The 23866-nt window shown below is 36.3% G+C and overlaps 2 protein-coding genes and 1 long non-coding RNA gene across 3 annotated transcripts; 2 read left to right on the forward strand and 1 right to left on the reverse strand.

The window, feature by feature from the left end:
- The first annotated feature begins 806 nt into the window (after positions 1-806).
- LOC139971667 (uncharacterized) lies at positions 807-10984 on the forward strand. Its single transcript, XM_071978331.1, has 4 exons — positions 807-1053; positions 2040-2277; positions 5375-5544; positions 5929-10984. The coding sequence occupies exons 2-4, from the start codon at positions 2178-2180 to the stop codon at positions 6478-6480; spliced, it is 822 nt and encodes a 273-aa protein (XP_071834432.1). The 5' UTR covers positions 807-1053; positions 2040-2177; the 3' UTR covers positions 6481-10984.
- Positions 10985-12805: 1821 nt separating this feature from the next.
- LOC139971669 (uncharacterized) lies at positions 12806-15015 on the reverse strand. Its single transcript, XR_011794441.1, has 2 exons — positions 14652-15015; positions 12806-14396 (listed from the first exon to the last, which is right to left on the reverse strand). It is a non-coding gene; the product is annotated as an uncharacterized lncRNA (long non-coding RNA).
- A 1720-nt stretch (positions 15016-16735) lies between these two features.
- On the forward strand, positions 16736-23644 carry LOC139971668 (glucosamine 6-phosphate N-acetyltransferase-like). Its single transcript, XM_071978332.1, has 6 exons — positions 16736-16890; positions 17532-17688; positions 18171-18233; positions 18758-18888; positions 19739-19800; positions 20601-23644. The coding sequence occupies exons 1-6, from the start codon at positions 16879-16881 to the stop codon at positions 20749-20751; spliced, it is 576 nt and encodes a 191-aa protein (XP_071834433.1). The 5' UTR covers positions 16736-16878; the 3' UTR covers positions 20752-23644.
- The last annotated feature ends 222 nt before the right edge of the window (positions 23645-23866 follow it).

Here is a 23866-nt window from a genome sequence, read left to right on the forward strand (position 1 = left end):
GTATTATCACTGCACGGTATACGATGATGCTTAAAAGAAGGTGTATGGAAGGAGGCAAATAAGTTTCGAAGACTACTGACGGTACTAAGACTGCTACGTTTGCGTTAAGAGAAAAAGCAAAAAAAAGCCAACTACTCAGAAAATCAACTTTTAGAGAGGTGATGTCATATCCGGCCACCGCCATTGTTTTGATGGAAGTTAACAGCATGCTATAGTATACGGCGAGATTAGGATCATTCTAGCGACTGAAATCGTTTCTCCACCGGTGTGTCTCATAAAACAATTTCATTTCTTTCATCGTTATAGTCGGTTTAGTGCAATTTATGAACCAACATGCCGTTGTATGTGATGTACTGTTATCGATATTTTGCAGCCTTGAAACTTTCGATTCCTCCCACGTCGGCGAATAAGAACTACCACAGATGACATATTATTGAACGCCCCATTTATCGAATGGTGTAGTTTACTGATGATACCAGTTAAGCAACCAACTCTAAACCAGATGTCCATTTCTAATCCAATTAATATATTCCTAAATATAAGCACAAATTTAGCGTAATAGACCCGTTTTAATCAATCCATTTATTACAGTATATTTTGTCGCCAAGCCAAGAACAGTTATATCGTATACGACCAATCGGACTAACGGTTATTCACAACTAGTTCTATTGTGATAAAGGTAGGTATTTCGAGAACTTTTCATGTGTACGTTAATCCTTTGAGAATTTCGTATTCAACATAAATCACAAATAAATTGGCTGACAGAAGCAACAACAATGTCTCGCTGATGGGATGTCTTGTTTCAACTGGTGTTGCTGTAAATTTCGCTCATTATGGGCCGACAAGTGAATATAACAGTTTGATGTACCCCACGATACATTGAGCAAATGATTTATGACAACACCACACACAGTTTTCCCCGAGGGCAAATTTTCCCAAGCGAGAGTTATCCCATTACCCACACGAAACATGCAGTGGGCTGGGCAAATACTGTCAATGCAATACTCTGTGTAAACTTGAAACGAAAACTGCTGGGAGTGCCTTTTATCAAAGGTAGGCGACAGAAATGCGAACTCGTGCTGCCTGAACTTGATTGATGCATTTTGATAAATATCGTATTTTTATGGTATGTCTGTAGCCTAACTGAAAATGAAATGATGGACGTCCTGCCTAAATTAGGCATAACGTTAGGCCAAGGCTAGGCAGTGCTATGCGGTATTATTTGTACAATGGTGCGCATACTATTGGTGATTTAAGCTATATCAGTTATAAATGTCTATGCGTGTGCCGTAGAATACTAGCGTAGTACTAACAGACACACGAAAGTATATAGGTTTCCGACTATGCTGCTAGATGTAGTCGTTTAGACACAATCTGTTGCATTCACTCCTTAGCAATGAAATATCAACCATGCACAGACTACTTCTAGTCCTAGGCAATTGTTGATACCTCTTGCTAGTCATACTCATAGTCATTCACAGGTGAATGAACTTCAGGACTGAATGCACTTCTGGCCAAAGCACTTTGTGGCAACAACTATGATGCATTTAGGTCTAAATGGTAAATTGCACTCATGGAGGGTCAAAATTTCAAACACATTTTAGCAGAAAGTTGCTTTAGACAATTCTTTTAAAATGTTGCTAAATCTCTTTCTTCTCCCCACTAACTTGCCTCCATCTGGCAAGTGTAGTTTTACATGAAATTATATTAATCAGTTTAATAGTATACTGTTGTGCCTACTACTGTAGTACTAGCTTGTACTTTTCATTATGATCAGGTGACTATTATTTTCAAAGTTCTTTGTCTAAAATTTGTCAATGTTGAATATATTTAAGAAAACTAAGAGAATTCAAACAATTTTTTGGGTAAGGACAAAGTAATTTTTTATATTTGTCAGGTAAAGTACCCTATGAAAGTTTTGCAAACACATCCTCTCAATCATTTTGGTGTCAATTGAAGCTCTTTAATAATTAAGACACTATCTTATTTCTATTTGAAACATGCCATGAAGATGATTTGTAATTTTCATTACTTTACAGTCGTTTGTCAGAAACTGGTTGCATTCATTTCCCTGCCTGGTTTCATGGACCACTACTAACCAGTACTGAGGTGTAGTTGCCACTTGGAAAGATTTGGGAGCAAGGAGGCTGGATTCTGGGGAAAGAAAATGTGCCCGAATGGGGTTGATTTGTCCTTGTGGAACAGGAGCAGATCAAGAGGAAAGAGAGACCCATAAAACGACAAGTACAGGGGTCTCAACTCAACACGTCCCTAAAGGTAAGTACCTAATCAGTGGCGGAGCTAGGGGTATTTGTCAGGGGGGGCGAGAATGGTCTGTAGGGGCGCTTTCGACACTATCTAAGCGGAGCGCCGCCACAGGTTGGCGCGGAGCGTACAGAAATTTTTTGAGTAAAGATACTCCCTAGATCGCAGGAAATGACCCTTTCCGGGCCTTGCTTATTTGCAGATAAACAAAGAATAAATAGGTGTCATCGCCATTTGTCAGAAAATTACCCCAACAAAATGTGACAAATGTCAATAGGTATTTGAGAGCGCAATAAAAAAGTCAATAATCGCGAATAAGCAAAAAGTGGTAAAAAGCTGAAAAGGGCACCAGCAGTCCATTTGAGTCCGTCGGGGGGGGGGGGGCATCCGCCCCCTCTGACTGTAAGGACGCTCCGCCACTGTACCTAATAGCTAACCAAAAGTTACATTAAGAAAACTTAGATCATTTTAAATTAGACAGTCCACTCTGTGTTCGGTTCCATGGAGTGTAAAAAGAAATATTTGTTTAACAAAGCTTTACTCAACCAATGTGTTGGCAGGGAAACTTTTTTAATCCTCAATTACTTTGGAAAATTGAAATAAAGCAACATTTGGTCTGTAGGCATATAGTATACTCCATCCAAAGTGGAGTTTTACTAATGCCAAGCTAGTGTTCTATCTCACCAAACCTACACATCTCTCCTACTGTGTATGTATTGGTCATTTCTTTATTCTTCATTTGGCTGGATTTTATGGACAACTAAATTTGCTGTTCGGACAACCAATGTACGGTCTGGTTGTTAGAGGGAGAATCTTTCACAGTCTGGGTACAGCAAGTTTGAATTTTTATCTCAATACATTACATGTATAGAGATATTGTAACAGTAAGTGGGACTTTCTCTTCTCTTAAAAATTTTTCAGCGTCTTCAAACAAAGTTCTTTTTCTCTGGAATTTCCAGAGCAAGAATATATCATATAGACCAACAAAAGTTACTATTTTTTATTCCAGAATTGTATCTCATTCTGTGACTTTTTCACCGATTTATGTCCAAATCGGGCCAATTTGGACTGAAAACACACTTTGACAGACCTGTTTTGCACACGCTCCAAAACTTATGTTTTATGAAAGAGAATAGAATAGAACTGTCTTTCAACAGTGGTATCGTCTAAGATAGGGTCCTATGTATTATATATTTTATTAAAATTTTAAACTTTCATTTGTTGTTTACAGGTAGGTATTAATAAGAATTTTACTACATATATATGACATTTAATGGCTTTTATTTGCTTGATTTGATGTTTAAATGATTTTTCTTTCTTAAAACAACACTGAGCTGCCGCCCCTACTTTTAGTAAAAAGGTCCGTTTTTGATGATTAAGCCCCGCCCCCAAGTCTGTTTTGTAGCAGATTGGCTATGACTCATAACAGCTACATGTTAGATATACGAAAATGGCTACCCTCGCGAACAATTTTCTGTTCTGTAGTTAGGTACGCGGAAAAACGTGGGTTGTTTTGATATCTAGAAGTGGACACAGTTTTGATGGTAGTCACCACTACAGTCTACAGTAACATACAGTAGGTCAATAGGCCTAGCTCTCAAGGCAGGCATCAAGAATATGGTCGAGTTGTTCGCCTCTTCTAATTTGGCTGTTGTCATTGACGTCAAACTATATGACCAAAAAGTCCAACTGAGACTGACCTACAGGGATGTAAGTCTTCCGTATTTTTACGGAAATCCGGTTTTTTTTCATTCCAATAAAGTTCCACAAAATTGTTCGAATATCAAAGACACAACGCGGCAAAAATGCCTGGCCCGTTGCAGCAAGCTAACTTCAACTTTCACTCATCGATCAATCAAAATACCATTCCTGTTTCGCATCATCGCATTGCACTGTACAACATTGTGCCATGTGAATATCGTTGCGTACGTGCGAACTTCAAATCGCCATAACTCATTTCTGTTCTTTGAAAAACCTTGCCTAATTCACGTTGATTGGACTGCTAATTAATATCTTCGTAACTGCTGGTGCTCGACATAACTTTCGGAATTAACGCTTGTGATATTTGTGAGCGGCGGAAATCTACGGGATACGCATATGAAAGTCGATATTTGTGATCGCATTCGAATGTGAGACTGTTTTTTATTCCGTAGTTCGCTGCGACGTATTCGTAACTTTGAGGTAGCCTAACATAACGATAGTGTGTAAGTAGTAAGAACTAGGGGTAAGATGTGTTAGCGCTAATACTTCTGAGCTAGCCTAACATAACGATAGTGTGTAAGTAGTCAGAGCTAGGAGTAGGATGTGTTAGGACGGCATTCACCCGGGGTCTCCGAATAGTTTTCCGGTTTTTTTTTTTTGGCTGCACTTACATCCCTGGACCTAAGATGAAGGATACCACATAAAAAACAAGTTCTTAAATATTCTATGACATTACTAAACCTTGCAACGTCGTTCTTTCGACTAACAGGCAATGAGCGCTAAAGGCAAGACTAGCAGGATAAAGTGTAACCTGCAGAGACTATTCGTGGCAAAAATGCAAGTTATATATTTGTTGTACCATGATTGATATTGATAATTGTAGAGACAGAGCAAAGATTTGAAATTAGGAATAAAAACTGAAACTTCCAGTATTGAGATACTGCATCATTGATGCTCTTGTTTTCTTTTAGGGATTGAAAGTCATTTTTAGCCTTATCCATGTGAGGATTGTTAATGCACACTGAATTATATCAATCCTTCTTACGAGACAGGCTTGTAGAAGTCTCACCCATTACTGCTCAAGACGCTGCCAATTAATGTACCCATCCCGCGGAGGATGGTGTATAACAGCATTTGACCACGTCCTCAAACACCGAGGGATCTAATGGTACCCAAATCATCGTCATGGTGATCAAAATTGTTCCAAAACCAGTGAAAGAACAGAACCAAACCCCAGTTCCCAATTTGCCAACCAGAAATAATCCAGAAGACTCTGCTCTTGATCAACAATTCAATTGTTATAATCATGTAGTAATGGACCTCATTGGTCCTTGCAGCTTTAAGTGAAGGTAATAGTTAAAGTGTGGGTATAGAAGTTAAATTTCTCTGTTACTAATTTCACTTTCAGAAAACTGTCGACAACATCGACAGAAGAAGCTAAGCTCTCCTTCTAAGAAGCCCTTGGTGGTCAGTGGAGAATCAACTGATTCTTTCCGAAAGTTGGAACATCAACGTCAGACAGAAGGAATCTCTCACAATCCGAAAGATATCAAACCATGCATACCAAAGAACCAAACGGTTAGTTGTCAAGTTGTTGATTTGACAATAATCCTCAGCTATTCGCTGACTCCGAATATCAGAAGTTTTGAAAATGATTGTTCTTGAGTTAATGTTTGATGTGATAGATTTGAATGGTAAATACTAGCTAGACACTAGCATATAGACGTGTATACAATAAATGAAGAGTACTGTACTGTACATACTGAAGCGTTCAATCATTTTTGCCTTCGCTTGGTTATTTGCCATTTAGTACTAAGTAGGCAAGTTACACTTACAATACAGTACCTAATAATGTTGAGAAGATACCAGAGTGCCTTAAACTTGCCAGTTAGAAATTCACCGTTTCTAATATCAAACTTCACAAGAAACCACTCTGTTTTTTGTTTTTTTTTGCCACTGTAGGGATTGCCAAGGAATGAACATCATCAGAGGTCTAGATCTTCATCCTCCCACCATCAAAGAATAGGCAAAGATGTCCAAAAACATCAACGACGAAGCCATTCTTCAGAGGCTCGATCTGCAGAAAAGAGGACAGTCTTGCGTAACAGAAGGGAGCACCACAGACAATACGGTGGAACCGATGACACGAAGGGTGTGTCAAACGTGAAAACCAAGAGAGACCTTCCACACCCGGAAGTGAAAAAGGATCACGGCAAACATCGAGACACAGAGGTGAGCATTTCCAAGTCCAAGGGTCGCAGCAGACATCGGGAAACCGAGGTGACCGTCGTCAAGTCAGAAATGAAGATAACTAGGAACTCACACTCGCCGAAGCCAGAGAAGGAAAAGAAGGCCAAAGAAAGGTTACTACCATCAACCGATCCGGCGAAATATGTCAAAGTGGAGGAGAAGAAAACGCAGAAATATGTCAAAGTGGAGGAGAAGAAAACGCAGAGGAAGCCGAGGTCATCGACACCGGCATATGTCATACCAATGTCAGCCATGTTGAAATGATTGAAAACTTGCAACGATTTTAAGTAGTCTGACCGAGGAATGGCAAATCAGATCTATAAATGTACATGTCGAGTTTTATAGCTGTGTCGATGCGCTTTGAAAGTGAGAGGGCTTGAATTGCAAAAAGGACCAGTTTTCAAGAGATTGTCAAAACCGTAATGTGTTCTTACTAATTGGTAGTCTTTTAGTCAATGATAAGCTCAAATAAAACAAAATTCAACTGCTAGCTTTTGAGGATGTTTTATTCCATGAGAGAATCTGTCTTTTCTGACAGTACAAGAAGTAATTTAATGAATTGTGCCAATATGCCAAACCATATTTTTTTTTTTTTTTCCTTCTTATTAGTGGTTGGTTTGTTACTTTAAGACTTATGGAGAGAACAGAACTTCAGCGTTTGTTCTGTGAAGTTATTGAAGGTTTGTGCTTCGTCAAGTTTTCTGTATAGATGTGCTTTGAAGAGTACTGTAAATCAGTTTGAATCTTAATGTGACCACCTTTCAAGAAAGTGTGAAAACCATAATGTGTTCTTACTAATGGGTAGTCTTTGAGTAATAATACAAGTACTGCTGCTAGCTAATGGTGCATTTAAGGACTGAATATTTGATACACTTCATTTTTCTAACCGTCCATGAAGGTACTTAATTACAAAGTCTTTTTTGCAAATTGTAGGTTGGTTTGTTATAGATATTTATTTAATGTAATGCAATCCGAAACAAAATGGTGAATTAAGCTATACATAGCAATAAAACTCAAACTTTTGGAAATTATTCAAAACTGATCAGAGAGCAATAAGTAGAACATGCTTAACATTTGTTGAAGCTGAAATTACATAATTTTTTTTCTTATAAAATCAAAATGAATATTCATGCACAAGATATTCAGTATTTTCAGGGCAAGGCCATTGGGTTAAGTTTAGCTTGTGTCATGTAGTTTCTCTAACATAGTGTACTGGACATCATAACCATAATGGAATGCATAAAACCTGTAGATGGACTGTGTGTATAGAGTTGAACTATTCTTGAAAATAGTCAAACTTGGCTACAACCACTATTTTTCTCCCCTTCTTTTTCAAGTTGGGAATGTTTCAGCACATGATTTAAAGCCAGTTGTTACTTAATTTTGTAATGGTATATGTTTGATGATATCAACAGAAAACAAGTAGTATCAATTAATATCAATTATGTACAAACCTCAGAATTAAAAACTTTGTATTTTCAGACATGAATAATTAACCTAATTTTAAAATATATAATTCAATTTTGATAAGTAGTCAATATTCCAGTATTCTTATACCACTACAGGATATCCTGGGGGTATTTCTGATCAATCAAGAAGTTTTATTCTTAAGCCAAATAAAAGATGTCCTTTATTGTGTATAAGTTGAGTATTAAAGCCCAATTTTGTGTCGTGAAGAACTAAAAAGATATGCAATGCAACGAGCTGTGGAGATGGGCATTTGAAGCAACGAGTGTCACATGGAATTCTCAGCATCACATACTTTTATGAACTTAATAAGACATTTGGTGTCATTTGCTATCAATAGCTATTGACATATTTTTTAACAGAAAAGTTTCATAATTCACAATGATGTGACAGAAAATATGCACTTTGATATAAAAAACCTGACCAAAGTTTGTTGAAGAACAAACATTATTTTTTTTAGGAATGTTTTGAAGTAAAAAGTTGTAAACCTACAAAAAAGGAACAATGATTTTCATTGAAATAAAGTTTAATGTAAAACAATTGCAATAGTCTTAATAGTCCAGCCTTTGTACATATTTAACCCTTTTCAAGATTTGTATCAATATTTATATATGTCATCATGTATTTACTGGAATAGTTTTATGTAGCATAGCAACCGTTTCCTTGAAATATTTATAGCATGTTGTATTCTTTCTTTACGTTGAAGTTTTATTTTATTGCTGTATGTATCTTTAAAAGTACCTTATACTGTTGGACTATGCCAACATTACTTTTCAACACTGAGTATTAGTTTTCATTTTCATTATATATTTGATCCAATCAAAAAGCAGTATACAAACAACAAAGTACGAAAACACAAAGCGGATCTACGAAAACACAAAGCGGATCAGGATGTACAAAAGGAAACCAAATTCCTGTAGCCCGAAGGCCTGTACACTCTTACAATAAGGGACTTAGAACTAAAATAAATATATAATATTCACAAATAATTGTGTATCTTTTTGTTTCTTTCTGTTTAGAGGATTTGGGAGGGTTTTGTTACATGATGTAAGTATTATCAGTGAAAGATATCCTTGCTATATAATATGGTCCTTTAGTGTTAACTCTAACAGAAAATTCTTCACTGCATATATAAAATTACAATGACATGCTTACCTGAGATCACTTTAATATCCACTTTATAACATATTTTCATTGCTTCACAGCAAGCAAGCAAGCAGTGACCAATCACCTAACCCAAACTATAGTAAAATTGAGGTTAAAATTGCAGTCAAAACTCTGGCTGTTTCTCTTCTGACAGCCTGTTAAAAAAATTCAAGTGGTTTAATTTTGAAATTAATATTAAAATGTGTGTAACAGTGTATCCCATTGTATCTTAGATAAATTTGTTAACTGTGATTATTTAATGCAGAGCGTAGGCAGACTTTAACCCTGCTACTGAAATAACAAGATTTATTTTAACTTTCCTTAGTCCAATGAACTATTGGGACTTTTTTTGGAAGAGAAAGAGGTTACTGACATGCTATGAAATGATTTTCATAGCAATTTCATAGCAGATATTCATGATGAAACCTTCAAATTTAGGCCGATATTTATTTGTACAATTGTTGAGATGTTTGTTTGCAGAACATTATGCTAGATTTTTATAGTCGTCTTCCTGCAAAGTCATCCACTTTATTACTAAAATAGTATTTGATTGAAGTTTTGTTTTTGTTGAAGTTTATTTATTTCATTATTTTGGCTCCTACCTCTGTATATATGGTTTTTAATTTCCTTTTGAAATCATTGTCTTGGATTACATCATTGACTCTGTGAAGTTTGATTGTCATATTTTCTCCCAGATATCACATACACACTACCAGTTACCCTTTAGTATACCTAGCTATTCTTGTGTCGTTTATTTTGTATTAGATTGCTCAATATTTTGTTGAAGGTGTCCAAGCCAGTTTAACTTGCCTAAATTAGCAAAGTCACTTGATTTGAAAGATGCAATCTATTCATCATTTCACATGATAGAAAGTATTTATTCTTCTTCTTGAAAATATGGAGCAAGAATAAGGAATATTTTATGAGTATTTATTCTATTCAATTTAATCCTTTAACCAATAAATCCATTTTTTCTCCTTTTTCAAGTTTTTTTACACACATACATTGTAGCTTATACTAGCATCCATTAAGTTTTCCATGGTGCTGTACAGTCATGTGACATTTCAATGCGGATATGTATAGAAAACTCAAGTTAAGCTTTAGAAATAAAGCTTTACACAACAAATTCATTGCATGAACAGTCGAATGTACCTAACTGTGCTTAAATAATTTGTTAAATAATTGTCACTGACAGGACTGAAATAGACTCTATTATTGTCATTCTCCGAAAAAGTCTGTTGATCAAATTGAAGTACAGCATCTGGTGATCTGTTTACTTTTGTTTTTTGCTGGTAATGTCTTACCTGTTATATTTCGATGCTACTAATGTAGATGGCTGCATTCATAGTTTCAGACCACATCAAGATGGGCTACTATAAATTTCAAATTTTCATTTCTATATCAGAGTAAATGATTGAAGGAGCAGGGATCACATCAATTAAAGAAGTCATATTTAAACATCGTTATTTTCTCGCATATATCGTTGTACATCTTCCATCTGCGAATATTAACCAATATTATTCAGGAGTCAGTCTGGGCTTAGAATCTCAGGATATGAGGGAACAAGAGTCTAACAAGGTGCGATTCTCTTTCACCCCTCTGTTGCTCTTGTGGTAAAAGTTTCATCTAACTTATCATGTACAGTATTTAATTTCTGAATTGAAGATTGCATTTTGTTAGCACTGATGTAAAAGCAGTATCTACAACTACATAAATTACATGCAACTTACAAATGATTTATAACAAATTTGAAACTATGGAATATATATTGGTAAACCTGGCAAAGCACATTGACTAACGTTTTGCTGGTCTTTATTATGAATAAAATTTGTATGAAAACGTCCACAATATGAATTCCTCCAAAACCTTAATAACGTGATTCATTCATGACCAATTCATGCATATTCATCGTGATCAACAACGTTAAGGCTTTAGGTGTCCTTATCCTTCTCGTAGTGATCTCTATTTTAGAAAATCAACTATTTTTAATCTCATTATCGGCTGCCCATTGGTTACTTTCCTCCAAAGTAATGCTGAGAACTTAACAAAAAATTCAAATGCCCTAAGAGTAATTTACTGCTTTAAAATTGTGTGAAAGTTTGACACAAAGTGTCTGTGGCATATCTGTATATGTACTCACTGGCGGATCCAGGGCCTTTGTTTGGGAGGGGCCAAAGTGGCATTAGAGTGATATGGGGAGGGGTCTAAGGGGAGGGGGTGCCCCCTCCCCTTTTGAAAATTTTCTATTGCTGAATGCCCTCAGATGCAATTTGGTGCGACAAAAGTGTACAATGGTGATGTTAATTTACTTCTAAAAAAATGTTTCCCAGGTGTAATTTTCTAAAATATTTATTAAACAAAGTTGGGATCATCTTTCTCAAGAAATTTTATTTCTCATAGGTTATAAATTTCTTACAACCAGCCTGTAACTCCAAATGGTGTTAAACTGTAAATTCTCATGCTCATACATTCATGGGCGGCGATCCGTACTTCCGAGTGGGGGGGATATGACCTTGTTGACTATCTAAGCGTAGCGCCACCATGAGTTGGCGCAAAGCGTACACGAAAATTTGGGGATTTACAAACCCTCTAGATGGCCGGAAACGGCACTTCCCAAGGTTTCCAAGCGGCATATACCCAACTTTAAAATAGGGATATCATGTCCGAAACATCTCATAATCAGGATCCAAAATACTTTTTTTTAATTTCGGGTGTTATTTTGGGAAAATTGCCCCTGTCAATCTTGTTTCAGGCACTACGTTAGAATGTTCGAGAGCTCTTTTATATTATTCGATGAAGAAAATGGCCTCATACAGGCTATTATAGGCCTATACACATGCAATACACAATTACACATAGTTACATTCCTAGGTACCGATTGCTAGGGCATCCAGGTGAAACGTGTATTAAGCATTACCCTGGTAACATGAGATTCTCAGCTGTTCGAGGGAACATGTACGTGTGTAGGCCTACTATAGGGCCTATATACTATGAGGGTGCATATATGTACTATATCAATACCGTGATAAAGATAAAGACGGTTTATTTGAAAAGATCGCACTGCGTGTATGGTAGGCGAGAAATGAAGCTAAAAAAGAGCCGTACATTCACGATGATACATAAATGTAGGCATGAAAATATTCTTATCCCTGGCATTTGGTGGGGGGATATGGTGTATTACATCCCCTCCACCCATTTTCATGGGGGGATATATCCCCCCCCCCCCCAGGATCGCCGCCCATGCATACATTTACATAGCTCCCAACTCTTGAGAAGGCAAATGCTGGTCCATGCCACGAATCGCCGTCCTGGGGGAGGGGTATAAGGGGAGGGGGTTCCCCCTCCCCTTTTGATTTTTTTTGGAATCCTGGTGATGCCTACATGTAAAATGGTGGCACTTAGAAAGGCTTTTGTCACCCAAAATTTTCTGACAAATATGCATTTTTTTTGTGTAACATCAATAAATTGAATAGTAGGTGATAATTCATTCTTTCTCGTGGCATGAAAATGTTCGCTGCTCGCCACAATGAAAAGAAATATAGGCTAATTTGAGGTTCAAATGATGCTGTAAGGAGGTTTTATACTCTATTATGCTAAATGCTAAAGAAATGATGGTTGCTAAGTCAAAAATTGATGCAAATTTTTTTATGTATACTTGACAATTACAATGCGGTTTTTTTCGGACGCTTGTGCGGGTCAGCGGGTTTGGGTGTTAGAATGCGGGTCTAATTCCCGCGAATTGCGGGTCAGTTGGGAGCTCTGCATTTAATTTTAAACCAGAAAACGAGAAGGTTTAGACTAGTCTACCACTGCTATTCCTCTCGATTTTTTTAATTTCCAATCATATGATTTAGCGGATGTTCGGAAACACTTTTTGGCTCACCTTTGGGGGGGGGGGGGGCCATGGCCCCCCTTGGATCCGCCAGTGTATGTACTGTATTAACACAGACAAATAAAGTGGTGAAACATTGCAATATTATTTTTTACTTTCTTTATTATACACTCTTCCTTCATCACAATTGTTGTACATTTTTGTTATTTTCTTTTAAATGCATCTCACTTTGCTACAGATTTACAAGATGAAGTCATTGTCTGCATGTCCATAATGAAAAACTTCAGACACCATTGGTTTGCATAAGTACGGGCCATCCATTTTGCCCCTAAATATATTAAAAAGACAAGAATGGTCACTTATTACTGTAACTTCAACATCGGCTTCTACCAACTTTTTAGTGCTCTGACTCGCACCTTTCTGATACGACCTTCCCTTATTGGAGTCGCAAACCCAATTGATCATCTACGGCCTATCTGATGGAAATCTTTGTCAAGAACTACTGTACTCTCCAGTACAGAGCCTAGGAAAAAGTATGCCACAGTAAGGAGATATGGTAGTATAAAAAGTCGTGTCTGGGGGTTCTGGGGAATGACACTTTGTGACTGTGCGATGTTACAGTGCCACCCGGAGGTGACTTTCCCTAAAGTGTCTTTTCACATGAATTGTAGACAGTATTGACACCAAAATCAACTGGAACTAGAAAGTTCAAAACAAAGATTTAGTATTTTCAAAACTTATAGATCTCTAGCAAAATGTTAAAAGGAACTTTAAAACTGTTCCAAACCATTACCGAAAAGTGTTCCCAAAGGAATACAATTGTTCTTAACTGTGTTGGGATGTTGTTAACCACAAGAACACATATTTACCATAGTATTGATGATGGTTGGTTTTCCTTCTCCTTTCATGATTTGAAAATATTTGGCCGGTGGAAACTTTTACATATCTTGAAAACGGGCTGAAAGTAGCATGTTAACATTGACAACCAAGACAGATGAAGTCTTGTCCAGCTAAGAGATGAAAGATTTTTGAAAATATTAAGGCTACTTTAATAATCATGCCCATTTGCTTAACTCTTTTCACCAGTTGTTCAGTTATTTAATATCTATTTCAATGTTTCCTTGGTACAATTGGTTGATAAAGCTACATAAGATATTTGCATAATTCAACTTTCATATTCTTCAGTTCAAGATAATAAAGATCTACTGACTGTGATTAGATTTCACTACTATTGTTCACAAGTTTCAAGTTTGACCTGAAGTGCAGTACACCAGATGCAAAAGTTTGATTAAGTGTAATATCACAGAGTGCCAGAGACATTTTATGGCAATAGAAAATATCCAACCGACCAAGTTGACTAGAAGATGGATGAAAGAAATATGGCTATGTAGCGATATTCCACGCCCCTTCTACTCACCCCTTCCCTTCCTCCCCCCTCCCTCCAACCTCTTTTTTTTTACTAACAAAATTAATATGTTTTATAATGTATTTTCACACAACCATTTCATGTTACTGCCAACACTTTTTGCAACTCTTATTTCTGTTCAATGGAAGAATATTGCATTCATATTTAAGTTCCAGTCCAGACAACGTCCAAGATCATCGATGCTTCATCACACCCCTTCGTAAAAGTTCTGACACCATCTACACTTTTATCTTCACAGCTTTGGACATCAAAATCAACCTTTGAGGGATTTAATTTTCTTGATTTCTGTGAACAGAACATGTCTCCGTACTGTATGGGGGGAAGAAAGAGAGAGAGATTCCACATTTAAATACTGAAACCACAATAATCAGGATGAGCGGTGAATAAAACTGATTGTACCTTAAATGCAATTCCTGTTCTGTTAAGTAACAAGATACATGCAATGCAAATAACATTGTTGCAAACAACTTTTCCATCACTCATGACATCAGTTTTGTTTGAAGTATTGAGCCCTGACTGACTAAATGAAATTAATATTACAAAGATTATAAAGGAAAGTCTTACCTTTTCTGTCAAACAGTTTGACAGCTAACTTGTCTGCTAACCTTGGTCTCTTCAGAACTTTGGAGATGCCAGTGCCAGCAGAGCTTGACACTAAAACCAATACATCTCTGAAATGAGAATGATGATATCAGTTATGAACTGTATAGCAATATTCTCCAAAGAGTCCATCCAGTCTTTGAAAATGATTCATGAGAGTGTTTCTCATCAATAACAATTATTTGTTTTATTTTCCTTTTTGCAGAATAATGTCTTTAAACATGATGGAAAAGATAAACTTTATTATCATTATTACTTTTTTTTTTTTTTTTGGGGGGGGGGGTTGCGACTGTTCCTTATGGAATAGGGAGTAATAATAATAATATAATGAATATAGCGCCAAATACCAAAAGGCCTCTAGGCGCTTTATAAAACCTAAACAAATAAAAAGACAGAGAAATCAAAGGAATAAAATTTCTAGAAGTAGTTTTCGGTTGATCTGAGGACTCAAAATATAACAATCCTGAGGAGCCACCCAAATAACCCAAATTAATATCCAAATAGTATAGTACTAAATGAAAGTTATCAAAATCATGGCATGCTTTTACTATCAAACTATCATACAACTGCAGCTGTACAAAATGCATAGTTATAGAACTTTGTCTTTTTCTCCACAACAAAGCTTCATTCTTGTATTTAACAAAAGTAAGAAAATTAACAAGTAAATATGTAACACGATAAGTTTAAAATTAAAAACTGGGTGTAGAGTTTTGTGATAAGTGTGAAGGAAACTCACCTGGACTTTGCATCTGTCAAGAATGAAACAGAATATAAAAAAAAATATCATAAAACTGAGGCGTAAACATTTCTAAACATACAGCACATTGCTGATGTGTTTTACCTACCATTGTAACAAGTACATAATTAAGAAAATAAAATGAGCAATATCAAATGGTTCCTTTGGTGCCTTGAAAGGAGTAAAAGCAAAGCAAGATGGTAACTGTGATTTAGGGGTAACTCTTTGTAATATTTCATACATGTGAAATCTCAACCTGATTCAATGTGCCATAGGAAGGACAATGTCCTTTTAAATGATAGCGGTAAAGTCGATCTCCCTGATTTTGCTCAGTGGTTCAAACATTAATTCTCTCCTTCAGTTATGTCATTTCATTGATGGTTTGACCAGACTCCGCCAGATATAGAAAGAATGATACTTGAAAAGGTCGGTAGTCAAACTACTCAAAGCAACAAAAAATTTCCCTAACTTAGCACATGCATTGAAGTTTACTGTATTATTCAGCTAAATGGGTGGACTTATCCACGGAGGTGTATCAAAATATATAACTGATGGTTTTTTCGTTTCACTATTACAATTTCGTTTCCGTTAAGGCTTTGTGGATTAAAATTGCGATTGAAAGAATGGCTACAATTTGACTTACGTACACGGCAACTTTAGTGTCTACAGTATCAGTGCAGCTACATGTTTAACAGACTGAGTACGCGAATTCACCGTACATCACCATACTTGTTGACCATAACTTAGGCCTAACTGTTATGTTACTAACCATGTACTGTACGGAAAATGTTAGGCCGTCGCATCAGCCTCACTGTTATTTAGTGCTAAAGTAGAAGCTGAACGCCTGAACTGAAGGTATTATATGACAGAATACTCACATCTTAACAACGAAAGGAACATACTATAGGAAGTTACTCTTTTCCCTTGTCCGAGTGAAAGTTTGTGTCGCAGCGGTACTTTTCTTGCTCTTATTTATTGTATGCAATGAGAAAGTTCAATTTCTGGATTCCAATTTTTCCTCACATAGTACATGTGACCATTATACCTTATAGTTTCCGGCTATAATACCTGGAGAAATGTCTAAGCGGTCACCGTGTGAAATGAAGTAGTCATGGTTAAAACCAACAATCATAGGTAAATGCACAATTTGTGTCTGTACAAGTGCCTCTATTAAAACATAGAACGTCAGCGTTAACCCTGACTTTGTTCACCAAGTACTTTACAAACGCATGCCACGTCCTTGTTCAATTCTTGCGCAACTAACCGGTGCTGCTAAGCAGTTTGGTATTTATACGCTCAACGTTAGCAACTCGGGCCACTGCTTCACTCAGGTCGAACTTTCTATCACAGTTGTGATTTGAGATTATGAAATAGGCCTAGCCCTGTAATAAAGACATTTCCCGTTCGTTGGTTCCTGAAACATTATTTCAAGATATCATCAGAAGAGAGACAGCAATGTCGGTTGAGGTACGCAGACGTGTAGGATATGCCTAGTATGACTGAGTATGATTATGATTATGAAAGATGTAGGCTAGGGGATTTGATATGCTCAATGGTATTATTGTTACTGCCAGTGCTACTGCTAGTATTCAGTTGGGTCATACAGTAGCCTATATTCATCACAGAACTTTCAAATTCATTTCTATGAATATTTTTGTTGTCGGTACAACTATAGAGTGCAGGGTTACTTGAGATATATCCTCCTTCCTAGTATTCCTGGTTGTACAGATGGCTAGTTGACTCTTTTCCCACTACGCATATCCACTTTACAATATTAGCCTTGGATTTTTTTGAAATATATAAACATGTAAATTGTAAATGAACAACAAATTATAACAGCACAAAGTTGGGTCGATCTCAAATTAATGTCATTGACTTAGATTTACCCAATCAGTATATGAACAACTTCTCATCCACTTCAAAAGTTTAGCCTTGGACTCAAATTTTAGACATAACCCTTTTTTCCCTGTTTCAACACCATTTACATTACTGCAAAATTGATTTTTCAAAAGTTCAGTTTACAATACAACATGATCTTAGTCACCAGTGAAGTGAAAGTAAACTTCATTTTTGCCATGAGACTAACTTACTTAAATTTATTTCTCTAGAATGGAGATGAGCTGGAACTGGAGCTGTTTGATTCCAAGCTTTTGCAGGAAATTGATTTTGCTAAATCCCCTGTTTCTTTCCCAAATGGAATATCAATCACAAACCCTGGTGAATCACTGGTTATGAGGTCACTTAAGATAAGTGACTTTGATAAAGGTAAGTTTGGCTGATACCTTGAAGTCAAGATCCCATTATAACGTTAAGAACAGAAAGGTCACAACCATTTGGCATGCCACAGTAGCTTGGTGTGTGTTTATAGAGATAAAAAACAATGAAGGAATGTAACTTACTGTAGCTTTACTTGTAAGAGATTACTTCATGCACAAATATAATTTAATATGTAGAAACTATCGAAAACAAACTCTCCAAATAATGTTGCAAAATGTGTTGCATCACTAATAAGTCCCTTTGAAATTACTGAAAGTTCTACCAATTCCTTTGACTGAGTTTTAAATTTGAAAGAATGTACATGCTCAAATGCTATCTGGTTCTCTTCTCGAAAAGAAATTAAAATTGTAAAAAATTTAATAATTCAGTGTTGTATATCTAGATCTTCTTTCATCCCAACCTGTCTTCTTTTTATAAACTGAGTTTATTTATTTTTCTCCTTTCTTAATTTTTCTTTCACTTTTGGACAGGTTATATTCAACTCTTAAGCCAGTTGACAGACACCAGCAATACAACCAAGGAGATGTTTCTAGGTGAGACTTAATGTTGTATTTCCTCTATGGCTACTTGCTGTAATAAAGGTTCGTAACCTTTTGTAATGTATACCAAATTTAGTCCTAAAGGTCTTTCCATCATACTGGACTATGGCATCTCCAAACTATGGTTTTTCTCAAAATCAGTCTTAATGATACAATTTGAAGAATTTAAGATAAATTTGAGAGAAAATTGGCTTTTGAATGCGGCCCAAGTTACAGTAATATTTAGCAGTAGGAACATGGTTGTGATTATGAAACTTGGTAGGTGAGATCTGAAGTAGGCCTACTATGAAAGCAAAGTGAATCCATTTCCTGAGTTTTCCTTACAACCCCTACATTATGAGCATAGTATATGGTGTTGTGTCAGTTTGCAGTTTATTGATTATCTATGATAAATATGATATAAACTCTGCACTATATATTTTGTTTCCATTATAGTTTATACAAAGATGTCTAATGCCACAGAAAATTACAAATTTGATTCCAAATGATATCCTTTTCTTTCCATTTTTCCCTGACAGAAAGGTTTCATGCGATGAAAAATTGCAAAGATACTTACTATGCTACAGTCATTGAAGATACCTCAACTAATCAAATTATTGCCGGAGCCACTCTAGAAATTGAACAAAAGTTTATCCGCCAATGTGCAATAGTAAGTATGTATGTATATGTGATCTTCCCGCAAGCAGGAACTCGCGAAAGAAGCCATGGAGGCTTATAGACTCGCAAGCTGACCGAAGCCAATCTCTCGGCACACATCCATTTAACGTCCATGTCGGGAAGTTGTTATTGAACAACACCCTTGCCAGACGACACACCTTGCTGTCGGCGGGGAATCGAACCGGCAGGGAATCGAATCGAGTCCTCAATAAGTTCTGCCTGATATGTGTTGGCTCATTGTGTTAACTTGTATGTAAAGAAATATGTTTTGGAGTGGTGTGTGGGTGCACACACCACTCCAAAACATGAGAGGGGGGGGTAGGGAGGGATTCAAATACCTATGAATTAAATACACATTATGTAGAATGATGTCAATGGAACTGGTCTCTCTACTAGCAATTGAACAGCAACTCAGATCAATAGCTACAGTTGAAATCCAGTTCTGGCTCAAATCAACAAAAGTTTGTTGTCATTTTGTTCTACTGACATATGAAGTCTGTCTTCGATGGTGATATTCTAATCAGTGCTTTCTCAGTTGATCTGACCAATTGTATATGTTGATAGATGTAAGTGCAACACAATATATCTGCTGCACTGTGACTGGGAGTGAAGGGGGAGGAGGGCAGGGGGAAACAGGGAGACTTACTCTACCTCAGAAATTAATTCTTCTTTGATTTGAAAACTTCACAAATGTTTATTTCTTGGAGAGAAGACTCAGTGTATTATTGATAAGTATTTATTTATACTAATCCACAACAGAAAATGGATTGGGATATTCTAAACAAACTTGAAAGGTATTTCTTTTGTTATATTTCACTTTTTCTTTTGTTTCTTCTCTTCAGAGAGGAAGAATAGAAGAGGTTGTCGTCCTGGAGGAATATCGAGGAAAACAACTTGGGAAATTGTAAGCATAAACTTAAGTGTCTTGTTTTGTAGTTGTACTTCACAATCAACAACCAACTTGAGACCCTAGAAATTAATACCCATCCTCTGTATCCCATCCAGCTCCCCCATTTGGAGAAATTGTATTGTTGTCTGTCTTGCTCAGGAAAAATCAATGTCACTACTGAGTACCCTATTGCCTACTCCTCCACCCCCCCCCCCCCCACACACACATGCATACATCTATTTTCAATTCATATTTTTAGGATTTTAAAGTAATCAGTTATCCCACTGATCACAAGAGCTGATAGAAAGGAGCAGTGGTAACATATTAAGTTGGAAAACACATTGATATCTTTTTGTTTAGTATACCTTCATTTAAAACAAGGAAATTACTTTGTAACTAAAGTCCTGAGCAAAGGCACACATACTAACAAAGGCTACAATACCTCAAAGGTGTTTCTTGAAATTTCATCTGTAAAAGTTCTACTTGATGGCTGTTTTAATTTAATCTACATTTTGGACCATGGCGATTGATGTAAGTCAACACATGAAATGTAGTTTAAGAAAAATTGAAAATTGTGCAAGCTGATACTTAGGGTACAAATATTGTTTTTCAGATTGTTGTTAGGTACTCTGTGGAGCTTCATACTTCTGTAATGTTGGATATAGGACAAATATAAGTAATGAAATGCAACCAAGGCCTTACATAACTGAATCTCTGACTGTAATGTTTGGATCCTGTTATGTCTTTTTCCTTGTAGTAAAATGAACTATTATGATTATTATTCTTTTGTTTCTTTTTTTGCTGTTATATTGCAGACTCCTTTCAACTCTTACTTTACTGAGTCAAAAACTTGGCTGCTACAAGTTAAGCCTCGAATGTGCCGAAGACAACATTCCATTCTATCAAAAATTTGGATTCAAACCACACACAGAGTGTTACATGGTCCTGCGATTCCGGCCAAAGTAACTTCAAACCAGACCTCCAGGGTTAGGGTTGTGAGCTCTAACTAACTTAATAGTTTTGTTGATGTTATTCCCAAGTGCAATCTATCACATTAACCTAAGTGCCAACACAATTTTGTTGCTAAGTATGCTAGGAAAACCCCTGCTCAAGACAAACAAAATGGTCACATTGCTACAAAATATTTCATTATCTGATCAAAGTTTAAATTTCTCTTCCCTTTTTTCTTTTAAAAAGAATTTGATGCCACTCAGCTTCTGTGAGCAGATTCATATTGCAATTAAATGACCCACAACAGGATTACAACTCCTGCAGTCACTGGATAGAATCCCGACTCCAGCCAATTAATTTAATTCTCACATCGATATGTCTTTGGTCCAGTGGGTTGGAGAAAATGTGCGCATTTTAGAGTAATTGTCATAGCGTTAGGGAAATAAAATCAGCCTATACATGCAAAAAGGTTTAAGTCTGAAACTAGAACAGTAATACTTAACTACTGTAAATAAAATAGATGTATTCTAAAAAACTCATTACAATAAAATTACTGCTGTTTGAAGAATGCAAAGTCCCACAACCATTGAGCTACTAACAATCTGGGGCCTGTTATTCTGGAATTGTACAAGAGATGGAAACCGAGAACGGTTAGAACAAGAAATCTTGGAACCAAAGATAATGCTCAGGTATTGCTGTGTCACAAAAGTCCTGTTTCTTTAAGATCACAACGAAATTAAATTAAAGAAATTATTCAAAGTTACATAAGCTGCTCATAAAACAAGCAAATTGTTTATTCTTCTTAATATCAAATAGTGAAATTTCTTTTATTTCCGCGTAAGTTTGTTTGAAAACTGATGGCAGCAATATTTCGCCTCATTCCGTCTATTTCCTACTGGACATATTATTTATTGATTTTACCGTTTTTAAATTTCCATAAAAGGAGCTCTGAAGGTCCAATTGTTTGGAATCAGATGTAGTTTAGAAGAACTTTTTTGCTTTTTCTTTTTAAATGGGCAGAATTAAAACTTCCTAGAATGTTGAGAGGTTAAGTAATGTTGAGAATGTTTTGGTGGAGTCGTGACTTCATATTGGAGAAAAAGAGATGAACAGGTTACAGGGAGATGCAAGGTTTGATGAGAATTTTCATCTGTACAATATTGTCTCGTCTTCACGAACCTTGAACTAATTCAATCTATGTCAACTTTGTACTACTTGCATAAAGGGTAAGAGTAATGAAAAAGAGGAAAGATTAGATAAAAGTTTATTCTCCCTAACACCTAAAGTAGGCTCAGTTACGTGGCTCCAACACTGCGATATCAAATTACATAATAAACCATTGTAAATGTATTATAATTGCAGTCTTTAACCACACTTATAGACAAAACATAATGGATCACATGATTGAGGAGGTTCTGCTTTCTTTTGCCTCTGGTGGATTCAGAGGCATCAATATGGAGGTTGTGGGGTTTGTCGTTCTGCCCCTCGTCAGAGTAAGAAATGGGTGTCAAATCGACGCCTGTTTGGATTCTGTTCAGAACCAAAGTCAATGTGCTTTACACCCACGGGCATGAGAGTAATTATGAAGCAAATTGCTGCATTCTTGACAAACACGCGTGGAAATAGTTAAGTGTACTCCATGAGTTATGTAAACGCTATTAAGACTGGTGTAGAGGTTAAAACCTCAGCTACAAGTTTCCATACATGATGCATGAATTGGAAGTATTTGAGGGGAAAATATTAGCAAATCAGAAGCATATGGAAACCCAGCACCTCCCTGTAACTTGGTGGAGCTGATATTTACAAATATATTTGTAAGCAGGTTTAACCTGAGGTCATTTCATAGTGTAATTATTATTCATAGTACTTAATGAAGGGTATATCTATCATATAATACCTAACTTCCTGAATTTCAAATTCTTTTCAATGGCAATAGTCATTAGTAATATTATCGTTATTTTAATCCCTCATTTTTGCCACCGAAGTCAAACCAATTGCAAGATTTTTCCATCCTATTTCATACATGTTGTATCTTTTAAATCTTTTATTGAAAAGTTCTATGAACTTGTTTATCATGCCTCCTGCCTTATAAGAGTTTTAGAAGACAACTAAGGGTGCAGTTTAAAGCACAACGAAAAGAAATCAGTAATTGGAAGTATGTTAAAGATGAAAATTTTAACAAAATGCTGACAGGAATACTTATTTCTGTGATCCAGTCTCTCAGAATTTCAGCATGGTGTTGCACTTTTGCTACATCCATTGTAGATTCAGTGACATGTTGTATTTCTGATAGTTTCCATATTTATTTGTTTTATGATTGTATCTGGCTTTACAATCTGCTTCTATATCAGTAAATATTGAAGGGAAAAAAAATTGAAATTGGGTAGATTATGTCAACTTTGCAGGGGGAGGACCCCTACCCTACATCGGAATCCACTTCTATGACCCCAGGACAATACCCCCCCCCCCCTTTATGAGATCCTTCATTCCATTAACACACTTTTTTAAAGGTTCAAGCCCCTTCATAAATCAGTTTAGTCATATTTTGAATCCCTTTAATTACATATTGTTATGTGGGATATCTAGAAATGGAAACAATTGGACAGGAGGCCTTTGAACTTATTTGAAGATGGTTACTGGTGGATGGCGTTGTAGTCATCATATATTTCATCGTACCATTTTTTCTTGTTCACACCATAAGATTGATGGAACATTTGCTTCTTTTTTTTAATCTTTTTTTTGATAACATCTTAAAGTCTATGTTTTCTGTGAGTTTCTTATTTTCTATTATCTTTGCATGGAGGAATGTTGCAGTTGTCTTCCAATTTGTAAGTTTTAGATAAAGGTAGAACTTATTTTACCTTAACAATGCCTTGAATAAATTTATCTATATCTGTTATCACTTTAAGTGTTTGGTCTCCTCATGTCATCATTGGTCAAATTTCTTGCTCCCATCATTCTGCCATCCCACCCCCTTTCCCACCCCCTCTGTCACCCACTCTTCCACCTCAAATACACATCCTTATCTTGATGAGGAGATTCAATATTGACCAATGCTTATGGACAATAGATGGATTGCAGGCTACCCTATGCAACTGATTAGAATGCTTTGGTCAAAGAGAGTGACTAT

The sequence above is a fragment of the Apostichopus japonicus genome, chromosome 8, assembly GCF_037975245.1.
Source record: "Apostichopus japonicus isolate 1M-3 chromosome 8, ASM3797524v1, whole genome shotgun sequence".
NCBI lineage: Eukaryota > Metazoa > Echinodermata > Holothuroidea > Aspidochirotida > Stichopodidae > Apostichopus > Apostichopus japonicus.